General features: G+C 42.4%; 1 protein-coding gene across 2 annotated transcripts in view; it reads right to left on the bottom strand.

Moving 5' to 3' along the window:
- NOX5 (NADPH oxidase 5) overlaps window positions 1–15148 on the bottom strand; it is a 91438-nt gene that overhangs the window by 28988 nt on the left and 47302 nt on the right. Inside the window, exon 1 of one of the 2 annotated variants that reach the window (XM_011385814.1) lies at window positions 1149–1212. The exons of the other annotated variant lie outside the window; for it this stretch is intronic. Within the exon in view, the coding sequence (XP_011384116.1) occupies window positions 1149–1198 (50 nt within the window). The 5' untranslated portion in view covers window positions 1199–1212. Of the gene's footprint in view, window positions 1–1148; window positions 1213–15148 lie in introns of those variants that run through there. 2 annotated transcript variants of the gene reach the window in all.

The raw sequence follows: 15148 nt of genomic DNA on the forward strand, positions 1-15148 counted from the left end.
TCAATGAAGATAACACACATGCAAAAGTAAATTCTAGACAATTTTAACTTATAGAGATGCAAAACTCAAACCAGAATATAACCAAATTAAAAACTAAAGTCTGCTTTAAAAAATAATAATCTACCTTTATCAGGAAGGACTTATTCCAGTAATTTAAGGATAGTCGACTATTAAGAAATCTATTGACAACCTTCTGCAACCCAACAGTGCAGTCTGCTAAAGAGTAGTGGTTCTCAAACTGATACATGCCTGTCAGAAACAGAGGAAGCTTGCTAAAACACAACTTTGGGGTGGGACCCAAGAATCTGAACATTTAATCAGAACCCTGGATGTTTATGAACCACGCAGTGTGGTCCAGGCTCACACCTGGAGAAACACTGCCCTGAGGGTTAAACAGCCCCCACTTACTTCACCTCTCACACAGGAAGGTATTCCATAAAGCAGAGAGAGCTCTGGAAAATGAGCTGCAGATAAGTGCTAACCCAGGGAGAGTGGGGATTGGGTGTCTCAGAAATATGTGTTGGCCTGCAGAATGAGAAAGATATCTCTGGGAAGGTGGTGGAGAAGAGACTGAAACAGCTGGAGAGAGGTAGGCGGTGAGGGCATAGGAGATGGGAAGGGAAGAAGGCAGTACCGAGGGAGATATAAGTCCTGACAAGGAACTAGGGATCTTCAGATGCCAGAGTTCCAGGGAATAATGTGCTCCCAGAGGCTAGAATTGTCCCCAAGAGGCCAGAATTTTAGGTCCAACCTTGCTTTGTATTAACCGAATAACTCATCCCACTGCACTATAGTTTCCTCATCTATGAAATGTGACAAGCATCCCTCCAACCAAGGGCTGCCCTTAGGACCAAATGAGATTCTATTCGGGAAAGTACAACTGACGAGTACTGTACCAATGCTAGCTATCGTTATTAGTGTGAGTTGGCCATTTCCTTATTTTACAGATGAGAAAACAGGTCCAGAGAGAACTGGTGGCTTATGCAAGATTGCACAGCTTGCTAGTAACCAAGCCAGAGCAGAGCTCAGTTTTCCTGACTTCTGTCCCAGGCAGGCATAGTCACTCTTTGTAGAGCCCCACCAAAAGCAAAGAACCCTTGCCTTTCCTTTGTCCCTGGCATGGGAAGCTTGACAAATGAACCACTCACCCTCTGTGGCCTTCAGGGTCTGGCTGGGTTGGGTCTCCTGGTATGCTCATCCTTTCTCCTGTCTTTCAGACCACAGGTCTCAGAGAAGCTGCTGCCTGTATAGCAGCCTCTATGGTAAAGCCCACGGCTCGCCTCTCCCCAGCTCCTCCTCTTCCAGAGTTTCTTAAAGAGCTGCTCACACCCACAGCCCCTCTGTCATCCATGTGTTGACTGGTGTCTGGCTTGATCTAGAGAAATTCCAACCAGGAAGCCTAGTGCAAGGGCGGGGCAAGAGTTTCACTGGGAAGAATACTGCGTGCCTTCAGGCTGCCCCCATATCTTCTACTTTCCTTCCCTCAAGGAGAGAAAGCACCATGAAATGCACCATGAAAAAAATCACCAACAACTCAAGGCAGGCCCTGCTCAGTGCCAATGAGCTATGTGAGACTTATATGATTGCACTAATGTCAATTACCAACAAAAATGTTGATGTACTTACTCTGAGCTGAGCCCTGTACTAGAACTTTACACGTGTTGTTCAATTTACTACATGATGCGACCCTGCCTGGTGGACATTAACAGTATTATTTTATGAATGAGAAAAGGGAAACTCAGAGGGGTAGAGTAACATGTCCAGATGGCTTGGCAGGAATCAGCTATGTTGTGCTGACTCTGGAGACTGCATTAACTATGCAAGATGCTAAACTCGGCCCCAACCATAAAAAAATATACTGGAACAGTCATTTGTAGAGGTTCCTGGTCCAAGGGATCCAAGGAAGGACAGACATCTGCAAGTTCTATTGTTAAAAATGTAAGAGAAATTATACAATTACTTAAATAAAGCCGCTCTGCAACTAAAATTCTAAGTGCTTATTATTTTTTGTCCTGCCTGGTAAGAGATCAGCTCGGGCTGATAAACCTGGACATTTGTTGAAAATTAGGACTTCCTACTAGTGATCTTAGAGGTTCCTGGTTTATTTCCAAATGAGAGAAATAATTTTTGTTTTGTTTTGTTTTAAAGCAAGTTGCTAGAGTTCACACCTGTCAGAACAACTATTGTCAATAAATCAAAAACAACAAATGTTGGCAAGGATGTGGAAAAAAGGAAAACTTCATGCACTTTTGGTGGGATTGCAAATTGGTGCAGCCACTATAGAAAACAGTTTCAAAGTTCCTCAAAAAATTAAAAATAGAACTACCTTATGATCCAGAAATTGCACTTCTGGGTATTTATCCAAAGAAAGCCAAAACAATAATTGGAAAAGACATATGCACCCCTAGGTTCACTGCAACATTATTTACAATATTCAAGATATGGAAGCAACCTAAGTGCCCATCAATAGACGATTAGATAAAAAAAGTTATGGTATATATGTACAATGGAATATTACTCAGCCATGAAAAAAGAAATCTTACCATTTGCAACAATATGGATGGACCTAGAAGGTATTATGCTAAGTGAAATAAGTCAGACAAAGACAAATACCATATTATTTCACTTATATATGGAATCTAAAAACCAAAATAAATGAACAAACAGAACAGAAACAGACTCATAGATACAGAGAACAAACTGGTGAGTGCCAGATTGGGAGGCAGGGGGATTGGGGAGACTGGGTGAAAAAGGTGAAGGGTTGAGAAGTATGAATTGGCAGTTACAAAATAGTCATGGGAATGTGAAGCACAGCATAGAGAATATAGTCAATAATATTGGAATAACTATGTATAGTGGCAGGTGGCTACCAGACTAATGGGGGAGATTATTTCTTAAATTGTATAAATGTATAACCACTCTACTGTACACCTGAAACTAATATAAAATAATATTGAATGTCAACTCTAATTGAAAAATAAAAATTTAATATATATATATATACACGCACAAAATTGAAAAATAAACAATTAAAGCAGATTGGTAGAAGGACTTTCTCTAATTCTGTGGCCCACATGGGATACTTTAAAGGGCTCCTCAGGTGGTAGTCATGTCAGGACTCTGGATCTAACAGGGGCTCAACGGAAGCCTCTCTGCTGTCACTAACATATTCCTCTACCCACAGGCTCAGCAGTTCTCATTTAGGCCAGTCCCAAGGCAAGATAAGGTTTGCATAACTGGGATGATCTGATGATGATATCCAGAAATATTCTCATTCTTACTTGGCAAGAGATTAAATCCATTGGGTCCAAATGGTTTAAAACAGAATTCCAGGGAGGATGAAGAACATTTGCTTTGTTTTGTTTTTCTCCCACAAAGGGAACTGCCCCAGGGTTTGCATTGAGATGATAGCATTTTAGGAGGTCAGTCTCATGATCTTAGTTTAGGCTTGCCTTGTTTTTCTTAGAATCCGATTTGGAAAGCCCTTCAAGGTTATAGAGTTCAACCAATCTTTTTTTTTTAGCTTCGATTCCTCTTCCATCCTTCTCCAGCCATTCTTGGTGGTCACCAGTTCTCACTTGCATGCCTCCAGTCACGGGATGCTGACTTGCTTGGGAAGCAGCAATTTGGGGGGATACTTTGACTGTTCAAATAGTCTTCCTCATACTAGAGTGAAGACAGAAATAATAAAGAATTGTATTAAACAGTTTCCAAATGAAAAAATGTTTTGAAGAAACGAGCCAAGCAGTAAATATGAATTATGATTTCAAGTTATGGCCAATTAGGAGAGAAAAGAAAGAATGAGAAGAGATGAGACAGAGTTACCTGTATCCTATTGTCTTTGTAATTATCTGTGCGTCTCTCTGGCTACTCCACCAGACATGAGCTCCTTAAGGTAAAACCTGTGTCTCATTAATTTTGAATCCAGGAAACCAGCACTATGCTCAGTACATAGTGGGCATTCAGTGTATAGTTGTGGAATGAATAAACCATCCTCCGTCCAACTAATACTTATCACATGCCAAGCACTGTGTGGGTATACAGAGATGAGCATCTAACATGATAAAGGCAGATACAGAAGTACGTACATGGTGGAGAGAGAGCGCCAAGAAGAGAGCATCAGGAGGACTTCTCAGTGGAAGTGACTGATCTGAGATGGGTCTTAGAGTATGAATAGGAGTTTTTCAGGTGGAAAAGGAAAAGGAAATTCTGAGCAGCAGGAAGATCAAATACAAAGGCATGAAAATGAGGATGCTTCTGTGTTTGGGGAACTATAAGCAGTTCAGGTATAACTAAACAATTACATGAGATGGAACAAGCTTGAAAGCAGAACTAGAGTGGGAAGTAGGAGTCACATCATGAAGGGTTTGGCATAAGGCAAGCAAAAAAGCTAGGACTCAGCTCTGGGAGCTGGAGAAGGAGAAACATCAGATGCTTGCCAAAGTTCAGACAGATTAAAGTCTAGTTTGTACACTAGTACCTGGACAAAGTGCAAGTTTTTAAAAGGAAGATGATAAACATTGTGAAAATTAATTTTTAAAGGGGTCTTCCTTTTAACAGACATTCTAGAAGGACAGAATTTTTTTCCCCATAACATTTTTGCATGATTATAAAAGTTATAAACATTAATTATGAAAATCAGAAAAATATCTAAAAGCTCAAAATATGATTTTTAAAATTCACTGTAATTCACCCACTCAGATAAAATCTCTGCTAAAGTTGAATATTTATCTCTAGTCTCATGTAGAAGGTAAGCCAGTATGGGATCCGCGTGGGGTTGTGTCTGATGAATTCATCCACAAGAGCTGGTTTGCCTGCGGGAAAGAAGCCACTGAGGAGAATGGTGTAAGTGGAGGGCTTGGGGTGGCACCTGAGAAGAGGGACGGGAAAGCATGGGTCTGTTCTTTAGCTCTGCTCTTGGACTCTGGTCTGAGCTCTCTGAAGAGAGGGGATTATCAATCAGTTTTGACCAACAACTGCAAAACAAACAAAAGCTTTATTTGGGGGTCTTGAGAATTGTGATTGGAAGACAGATTTGGGCAGAAACCCAACTGTGATCTGAAGAAAGAGTCTATAAAGACAGAAAAAGGGGGCTTGAAAGGGGGCTATACAAGTTATTTTGAAAGAGCTTGATTGGTGCTGGCAAGCTTATTCTGTGCTCATGGGTCCCCAACCTGGACTGGTAGTGATCCTTGGCCTATTAGCAACTGGGCCACGCAGCATGAGGTGAGCGAGTGAAGCTTCATCTATATTTGCAGCCACTTCCCAGCACTAACATCACCACCTCAGCTCCACCTCAGATCATCAGGCATGAGATTCTCATAGGAGCCCCAGTCCCTGGTGCTAAAAACCAGTTGGGGACCACTGCTGTATATCATTGACTGCTAGGTGAAAATTTTATTTCTTTATAGAGAGTTCAGCGATGCAGAGCCAGTTCCAGGCACTGTATCAGGGTGTCACCATTCGTAGTTTAGTTCAGTTTCACAGGGAGGGGTATGTGAGCTCAGCTTCCTAGATGCCTCCTGGCTCCATTTCAGATTGCTCTCTTGACAGTATCAACTCCATTTTGCTGTTTTTATTTCATGGGGTGCTCTCTCCTCTTTTGCAGGGAATTCAGGTAGCTCTGGTACTGTTTGGACTAAGGGTTCTTGAATATTTGGAGGCCCAGGAGATCACCCCTGCACTGTGAGGCGCTTTCCAAAAGGACACCAGCTACAGACAGTGGGAGGGGAGATGCCCTCAAATGGCTGCCAGATGGTAGACAGCCCCATGATACCAGAGGGGCCAGAAACTGAGCCAGACTGGCTGGTGAATACGAGGCACCCAAGTGCCCACACTGAGAAATGCCTGGGGAAAATTGGAAGTGGAGTAAGCGATGCCGAAAGCAAAAGGTGCACATAAATGCTAATGACACTTCCTTCACATCCACAAGACAAAGTCAGAAAAGTAAGAAGCTGCAACATAGAACTTCTGGCTAAGATGGCATTAAGTTCACTTTCTGATGCATCCTCGTCTATACCACATACTAAGTAATGATAGATAAAATATTTAGAAAAAGTTTTAAGCTGCTCTCAAAAATAAGATAAACATTTCTCTTGACCAAAGATGAAGCAGAAACACGCAACAGCAAATGAAATGGAAGCTCTAGTCCTGCTCAGCTCTGGGTGCAGAGGCAAGCAGAGGCTTCTGGGAGCTCCGCTGTGGGGAAGGGATATGAACCCCTCGGCTGAGATGGGCCCTGCTTATGGGAGAGGGGTGAAAAAGCTGCGACTGACCATTGCCAGGGAACTGTGATTTGTATTTTGTACTTAGAAGAAAAGGAGAAGTTGATGTAGCATCCTAGCCAAGACCTGGGCAAGGACTACTGCTGCTTGGTGACTGGACCCACGTTATCGTCAGATTGTTATGGACCAGAGCGCGAAGCCACCAAAGTATGGCCAATACTAAATTACAGGAATCGGTAGGCTGGGCGGAAGCAACCACAAAACTTCCAGAAATGGGCCGAACACGCACACACTCGCGCGCGCGCACACACACACACACACACACACACACACACACACACACACACTTCAAGATGAGTCAGCAAGTCGGTATTCCAAAAGACCCCAAAAGAATGAATGCTATGAAGACAGCCAGTCAAACCAACAATAGGGAGAATTCACTCTGTGAAGAGTGAAAATAATAGACTTCAAGCATATTTAGAATCCTCTAAAGGAGAAAGGAAAGAAAAACATTCATTTAAAGAAGGATAAGAATTTAAGAAATAAAAATAGGCAGAAATGAAATCAACCGCAGTTGGTGTTATAGAAAATACAACTAGAAAAAATATGGTGTTTAAAAATATTTAATTATTCAATTGAATAGGACAATTTTTAGATTAGGCATAGTTGAAAAGTGGATGTATAATCTCTAAGATAGTATTAAATGATTCACTTGGAATCATTTTGTAACTTTTTTCACTTAAGAACATATTTTAAGCATTTTTCCCTATTATTAAATATGAATATGTCATAATGTTATAAACTAGTCATGTTTGGACAGCTAATTTTCTTATATCTATTCCATTAACAGTAACTTAATTTCTCAAATTTGGGAGAAATCTTGTGATTACATCTTTTTCCAACTTTCCAATGGTTTCTCTAGACTGAATTCCTCAGAGGAATTACTGATCTCCAAAAGTATGAACTTTTCTAAGTCTTTCCATATAGCCAGATTGCATCCCCAAATCTTGAGTCAATTTTCATTCCCACCCATGTTTTAAGAAAATATCTGTTTCACCAAACTTGTGAAAACTAAGGATTAGCCTTTAAAATATTTGTTGATTAGACAAAAAATGATACCTTGCAGTTTTTATTTGCCTTTATCTGATTAGTAATGAAGTAAAACATCACCATGGAAGGGAACCTCATGGCATCCTCTTTTCCTCATTTCTTGGGTGAAGTAGAGCATGTTTTACTGTACAGGGACATGGTGCTTCTTTTCCATAGCCATGCTACCAATAAATAGGTTGCTTTTTTAGAATAAAGTATTTTTTTCCTACTTTTTTTTTTTTTTTTTTGTCAAAGACATTGCATGTTTCACTTAAGCCTTACATCAGAGTATTCATTATTCTTAGGCCTGATTTTAGGTCTAAAATCTCTGAGTCTGTAGCCCATAGAGTTCTCCTGCTTGCTACAGGGTGAAGACCATGCTACGGCCACGTTCCTAGGCCAGGATGAGCTGGGAAAGGCAGCTGAGGTGTGGACAAAGACAGAGAAGAAGGTGTGTCACCTGTCTGTGCTCCTGCCTGTGGCTGCCTACCACCTTGGAGCCCACATCACCTTACCCACTCAAAGATAGTGACCTCCAATTACCCTCTTCCTTTCTCTGTCATTTTCCCTTTCTCTGCTTGATCATTCTCTAGCTGTTATTAATCAGTTTCTCCTTAATAGTAAAACTTCCTGAAAGAGTTGCCTATACTCAGTCTCCACTTCTTTATTTCTGTTTTTGGGAGGTAATCCACTCCAATCAGAATTCTGTCCCCCATAGAAACCTTTCTTAATAAGATTACCAATAACCTCCTCATGGCCAAATCCAGTGGTCATTCTCAGTCCATAGCAGCATTCAACAAAGGCGAGTACTCTTTCCCTCTAGAACCTCTGTCTTTACTCGATTGCCAGGATTCCACCCTCTTCTGGTTTCCTTTCTAACTCCCTGACTCCTTCTCAGTGTCCTGACTTATTGATACATCCTGTTCTTTTATCTGACCTTTGAAAGTTGGGCTGAGTCTTCAAACCTCTTTTCTATCTAGATTAACTTCCTCATTAAGCTCATCTAGCTCCATGATTTAAGTGCATCAACGAGAGCATGTCTCCAATCCTAACATTGGCCCTGAACCGTAGTCTAATAGCTCCAACTGCTTATTTAACATATCCACTTGGGTGTCAGTATGACCTCAAACTTAACGGTGTCTCTAACTCTGAGCCACCCTCATGCTTCTGTTGTGGTGCGACCAATTCTAAGACCTACAGAGCCAATTGAGATGAATTATGAGCCTTTATTAGCCGGCCGGTGACTGACTCTCTACCACGCAGGGTTTGAGGAGATCAGCCTCGAGCTCCCAAAAGAGGCAGTTTATAAAGCCTAGCCACACCCTAGTTAACGTCGAACAAGCAAGCAGATTACAGAAGCAGAAGTTGGCCTGGCATTAGCATATCTTTGCCCAGAACCACACCCTTAACACTTCCATCTCAGTGAATGACCTCTTCCCCATTCGCGCCTAACAAGAACCATGGAGTACTCAGAGTACTCATCTGTTTCTCTCTTCCCCACATGCCTGACATCCAATCCACAAGCAAATCCTGTTGCTTCTACATTAGAAATAGATCCATAATCTGTCTGCCTCTTTGCAGCTACCACCCCAGCCAAAGCTGCCATCGCTTCTCACCCGGACTATTCTGACAGCCTCCTAACTCACCTCGCTGTTCCACCTTCAACCCCTATAAGTGTTATGGAAAAATCCCCAAAGCTCCAAAAATCAGACCAGCGAAAATCCATGCAGTAACCCAGAGAAAGAGAACTCAGTTTCATAGCGCCAGCGGTCCCAGAAGAGCTAGTGCTCTGAAAATCTGGGCGCAGAGCTTAGGGGCTATTTCATTTTTATACCCGTGTTGTTACAGTTGGCGTGGGCTGATTTACAGACCCCTGAAATTGCTATGGGCTATGGGCAGTTTCTAACAAGCACTAAAGCCATACTTCTTAAAGGGAGGGGATACATCTGTCTAAACACTAAAAGCACTAAACACTTAAGGGAAGGGTTAGTTCTCAGTTGACCCTGAGATTTTTGGCCTGTGCAGTAAGCATGTATACAGAAGCAGAACAAAGGACTGATTAGAAATGTTGGCCATTTAAGTGGGAAATTCTTCTTCATAAGCTATTCTCTACTCAGCTGTCCTGGAGATTCTATTCAAATATAAGTTAGATGAGGTCACCCCTGCTTAACACCTTCAGATGCTTTCTCATCCCACTCAGAATAACCACCAAAGCCCCCTCCTAGTCCTCCTCCATGACTTGGCCCCATAACTTGTGTTCTCTCCCTCAGTCAGCCCCAGCCACTCTGGCCTCTTCAATATTTTTGAAAATACTGAGACAGGACATCACTTGTAAAATTCTTAATCTTTTAGCAGGAAATAAAATAGGACATCTCTTGCAGAGTTAATCTAATTTTTAGTTGCAGAGTTAATCTTTTTAGTAAACCTCGTTTTCTTCCCTCCTTTCTTTGGGAAAAAGGCCCTTTCCCTCAAATCCTAATAACTGCCCTGGTGACTCAGATCCTCAGGCTATTGATAAGGGTTATCAGCCTATTGTTAAGCAGAAATGGTGTTAAGCCAGGCAGGGCCCTTAGAGTCTGACGGGGAAGGGGACTTTAAGCCAAAGGTCTTTCTTTTTACTGTTTAAGAAACATATTAACCAAGCCTGTTTTCCTTTACTCACTTAATAGGCAAATCAATAATAGAAATGAATAGATGTATGATTTTAATAACGAGTTTGTATTTTCTTTTCCTTGTCTAGGGACTGAGGTGGCACTTCAGCAGGAAACCCAAGACTCCACCTTGACTGAGGCAGAAAAAGAAAGAGCTCCATGAAACCCCTGTAGGTAGGGACTACGGCCATTCTCAGCAGGAAGCAGATAGGGAAAAAGAGACCTTCCATCCCTCAACATCCATACTAATAATAAGGAAGTTCATGGCTCTTAGAAAAGAGGTAGGCAGGAAAATTAGGGGGTTTCTGGTCTGCCTGCAAAGACACTGAGGTCATCCTATCTTAGAAGAGATCCGCCCTAATCCGTCCACAATTAAGCAAGCCAGAAGGCATTTTTTAACTCACAGGAAGAAACCAGTAGGCAGAGAATTAGGTACCAGTTTAAGCCAGTCACTTGCACCTGCGCAATGAAGAGCCCAACAACCTTCAACTCACCTGAGCCTCATTATACCATCATTATAATATGATGCATCATTATAATATGAAGTTCATTAATATCACTATAACAGACTGAATTCTGGGAACAAACATGCGCAGAAAGCAAAATGATGAATCACTGAGTCCTGTCAATCTTAGTTGTCAATCAAGGAAGCCCGCTCCTCTAAGAAAAGTAACCACCCACAGCAGAAAGAGATAAAAACCCCGAAGTCTTTGCTACCAGGCACTTTGAGCCATGCTTCTCTTATTCGGGCTCACTTCCACTTCTGGAAGTGTGCTTTCCTTTCTAATAAAACTTTTATTTTTTACTGCATTTCAGAGTCTTGCTCAATTCTTTGTTCAAGACATCAAGAGCCTGGACAATGCGCAGGGAGAGGACCCCACTCTCTGGTAACAATACCAGTCACACTTCTACCCCAGGGTTTTTGCACTGACCTATTCCTTCTGCCCGAAACACTCTTCTTCAAGAGATCTGCCTGGCTAACTCCCTCACCTCCTTCAAGCCTTTGCTTGTCTCAAACCTTTTCATTGAATTCTACACAGAGCACCCTATTTTAAAATTGAGTCTCAAACCACCCCAAACTATTCTTCCTCATTACCCTGCTCTACTCTTTTCTTTCCAGACATGTACATTTTCTAACATGCTCTATAATGCTTCTTTATTATGTTTTTTGTTTTTTGTCTGCCTCCTTTCACTAGAACATCACCTCTATGAAGGTGGGGACTTGTGTCTGTTTTATTTGCAAATGAATCTCAACTAGAATAGGGCTCGGACTGTAATTGTCACTCAATATTTAGTGAATGACTAAAGCGGGCTGGCTACCTCAGCATCCCACAGAAGAAGCTCCCCACTTCCAGTCAATCATTCACAATGCCTCACTGCAGTTCTAAGGAGTGTCAGCAGGAATAGAGGACAAAACATCTCCAGCATTAATCAGGAGAAGAGGTTTATACACCCGGCCTAACTCACTGCATGGCCTGCGAAAGTCACCTCTTCTCCAGGAGTCAGTCCCTCATCTGCTCAAAGGAGATTTTTTTTCTCTCTGCTCCCTGTCTCATGACATAGTATCACAGCAGATAGGAATATATATTTTTTAAGCCAAAAAAGCTGTCCTCCACACTATGCAACTCATGTCTAGGAGAGAGGCTCACAAGTGCTGTTTAGGGGCCATTTACTCAGGATTATTTCCCCCCTGGAGGCCTAGGCCTGTCCACTGGTTTGGTTTCCCTGGGGTCAAGAAAAATAAGCACAAGCTCTAGCTCATGTAACCAGGAAATTCTAATGAGAAGAAGTATTGTCATTTCCCTCCCTTCCAATCCCAACCCAGAAATGATCTTCTTGTAAAAACAGGGCAGTTAAGGTCATCCAACATCATTCTAGCAAGTTCCATTACCATTCCTACCGATATATAAAATTTCAAAGGACATGAAGTTTTCGCCACCTTTTTGTATCTCCTATTTAAGCCCTGGAAGGCTGGGACACATCTTCCTCCTCCCATATCCCCTACAGAAGCACCTGGCACAGAACAGACATTCAAATTCACTTTCACTCATTCTGAATATTGTTTTGATTATTCTCAACCACCTCCTTTTGTTTCCCAAGTTCCAAAAAAAAAGAACCCTAATTAGTCCTCTTGAAGCAGAAGTAGCTGAGTGTACATGACCCCCAAATTCCCACCCAGGAGTCATGGTCCTGATGATTCAGGGAAGGGCAAATTTCCCTGAGTGTGAGAGAAGAGGATCCTTTGACAAAGAATGTAGAAAGAATTCAACACATATGCCAAAATTAAATTCAAAAGGAAAGTTTATTAGTAAAGGGTAACTAACATTCTACAGACAGAGTGTGGTCTCTCAGAGGCAGAGAGTGAGAGGGACAGTGAGAGAAAGAGTGTAAAGGCACTGAGAGGGACTCAGAGTGTTCAGGGAATTCAGTTTATAAGTCATTCATTAGTTCCCATTTCCTTTGACATGGATATGTAGCGAGGAAAGGACAGAGTACATAGTGTGAAAAGGTAGAGTAAAAGGCCTGCTGGCAGTTCCCAGCCTTTAACCTATATGTTCCCCATGATTTTAGCCATAGGGAATGACTCTTGGTTCCTGGTTCCCCTTCAAAAGTGTGGGGAATGGGCTGTTAGCAATCCCAGCAGCAATCTTCCTTTGTTCTGAATAACGGTGTCCTCCTGGCCTGGCTGCAGGGCGGATCAGCATATTACAGTCTCTGATTGGAATTCTCTTGCCTCCTCCCTACATTACTGAAACTACAGCTCATCTACCATCTACAGAATTGGCACTTGGGTCGCTATTTGATGCCTGAGGCCAACCTGGTTCCTTTCCCTGTTTCTCATTTTTCTTACCTGTATAAAGGGGTCATTTAGACCTAAGTCCATGAAGTCGTTGGGCTGCTTTGAGATACCACAAGTACACCCCTAGCAGGTGGAACTGGAGCCATGCTAGCTCTGTCCCCCTTTCCTTTTCCTTCCTGGAAGTGTTGGTTTAATTAGTATGGGGCTGAGCTCCAAATGTGGGCAAGAACGTCTCATCTTGGCCTCCCACTCCCCCCCGAGCGCTCTCTATCTTTAGCACAGGGCCCCACTTATTGTTGCGGCCATCAGATACACATGCAACAAGGCCCAGCTGTCGCTGCCACCACCACTCAGTTCAGGAGACAGGTGATGTGTGTGAGACACACTCCTTTTTGTAAAAGAGGTGAATGGTAGGAGGAGGCTGCTGTGGGGGCCCAGATGCAGAAGGAAGTCTACTCCCTCCTCCTCATTCTACCTCCACTTTGGGTCTTGGAGAAGTCTAGAGATGTATAGAAATTAGGTCTGGGTGCAGTCTTGGATATTATTTATTCCTGTGGCTTCTAAACATTTAAAATTAATTTTTAGTTATGTGGGTAAAATTTTAACTGACCCCCCCCCCCAAAATGTAGATAAAGATTTTTTTTTTTTAAATAAAAGATGTAGTGCAAACTTTCTTTTGTAGATGGAGAGACTGAGGCCCAGAGAGTGGTTGTGCTTCCTGGAAGTAACTCAGGAACTGGTTGAGCTGGGACTAGAACCCTGGTCCCCTAACTCAGGCGCTTTCCACAGCCTCCACACTAGGCAATGACTATAGAATGTTACACTCAGCTCTGCATTCCACATGTAAGGAAGAAAAAAGCAGGGTGGAGTACGTGCAGTGTAAGTGGAAAAAACATCTTAGGCTGATCCAGGAACTCTGTCAATTTACGTCTTAATCTGATTTCCTAAGAATTATTTTTTAGAATAATGTTAGTAGCTATAAATTTATACTTTTCGTAGGAAGAAATCAAAATATTATTCTTGCCCTTTGTTTTTAAGAGATACCAAGAACTATCAGGCTTTGGGAGTCCCAGAGGAAGGAAATATGAACTTTGTGGATGAAAAAAGGGCTTCTATGGAAAATAACCTCACAGAGTGATCTGATCATAAATTCCTAACTGAGCACTGTTGTGGCGCGAATGATTCTGAGACCCAAGGAGCCAGCTGAGATTAATTATGAGCCTTTATTAGCCGGCCGGCGACTGACTCTCTACCATGCAGGGTTAGAGACGATCAGCCCTAAGCTTCTAGAGGAGGCAGCTTATAAAGCCTCCTGCTACATCCTTGAACAAGCAGATTACAAGAAGCAGAAGTTAGCCGTATGGGGAACTCTCAGATGAAACGGGGCCTAGTAGACAGTTTTATCATCTTCACCTTGCAATGTTGCACTCCTCCTGGGGCTGGCGCCTGGAGATATCACCTCCCTGTAACTGAGTTACTGCTTTCCCTGGGGGCTGGCACCTGGAGGTAACACCTCCCTGAAACTGGAGAATTTCCACTGTTACATTCCCCACTGGTTTGCAGGGGAATTCAAACCATTGAATCTTCAACCTGGAGTGGCTGGTAATGAGTTCTGAGAACCAAGAGTTTTATTGCCTGTACCCACTTCTTAACATAGGCAGTTATCCAATTAATTACACAGGGCCCGAACAAAAGGCCCAAGAAGACTAGAATAAGGGAGCCTGTAATGGCTGTCAGGAGAGTTGTTAACCAAGGGGTGTTATTAAAAAGTCCTTCATACCAAGATTCTCCATGCCTAAGTCGTTCTTCTCTGTTTTTAACCCTCTGTTTTATTAGTGCTAAGCTGTCTCATATAATTCCAGAATGGTTAGCATAAAAACAGCAAGTTTCACCTAGTGCTATGCAAAGACCGCCTTGTTTTAGGAACAGAAGGTTTAGTCCTCTTCTGTTCTGCAGGACTACTTTAGCCAGGGAGTTGAGAGAGGTCTCAAGGTGATTGATAGAATTTTCAAGAGTTGATAGGTCTTCATTTATTTGTTGGCGTAAGGCCTTATAGTTGGAACTTCCCGTAACAAGGGCTGCTGTTCCTACTGCAGCAGGTCCTGCTACCCCTATTCCTACTAGAAGGGGAACTAAAATAGGAACCCTTTTCATTCTGGCCTCTAGATATTGGAAGTGCTTTTGCCCCCCCCCCTTCACCAGAGTAAAAGTAGACCTGAGGAATGAAATGAACTAGGACACTAAATCCAGCATTTTTTCTCTAGTAGTTAAGGTTGATGAGGATTCCCTCTTACATTATTAATAGCAATTAATCTAATTATAATTAAACCCGGGAGAGTCTTATCTTGAGAGGGTCTCCTGTTGGGCGGACACGCCATTTCTCA

The sequence above is a fragment of the Pteropus vampyrus genome, unplaced genomic scaffold (assembly GCF_000151845.1).
Source record: "Pteropus vampyrus isolate Shadow unplaced genomic scaffold, Pvam_2.0 Scaffold15, whole genome shotgun sequence".
Taxonomy (NCBI): Eukaryota; Metazoa; Chordata; class Mammalia; order Chiroptera; family Pteropodidae; genus Pteropus; species Pteropus vampyrus.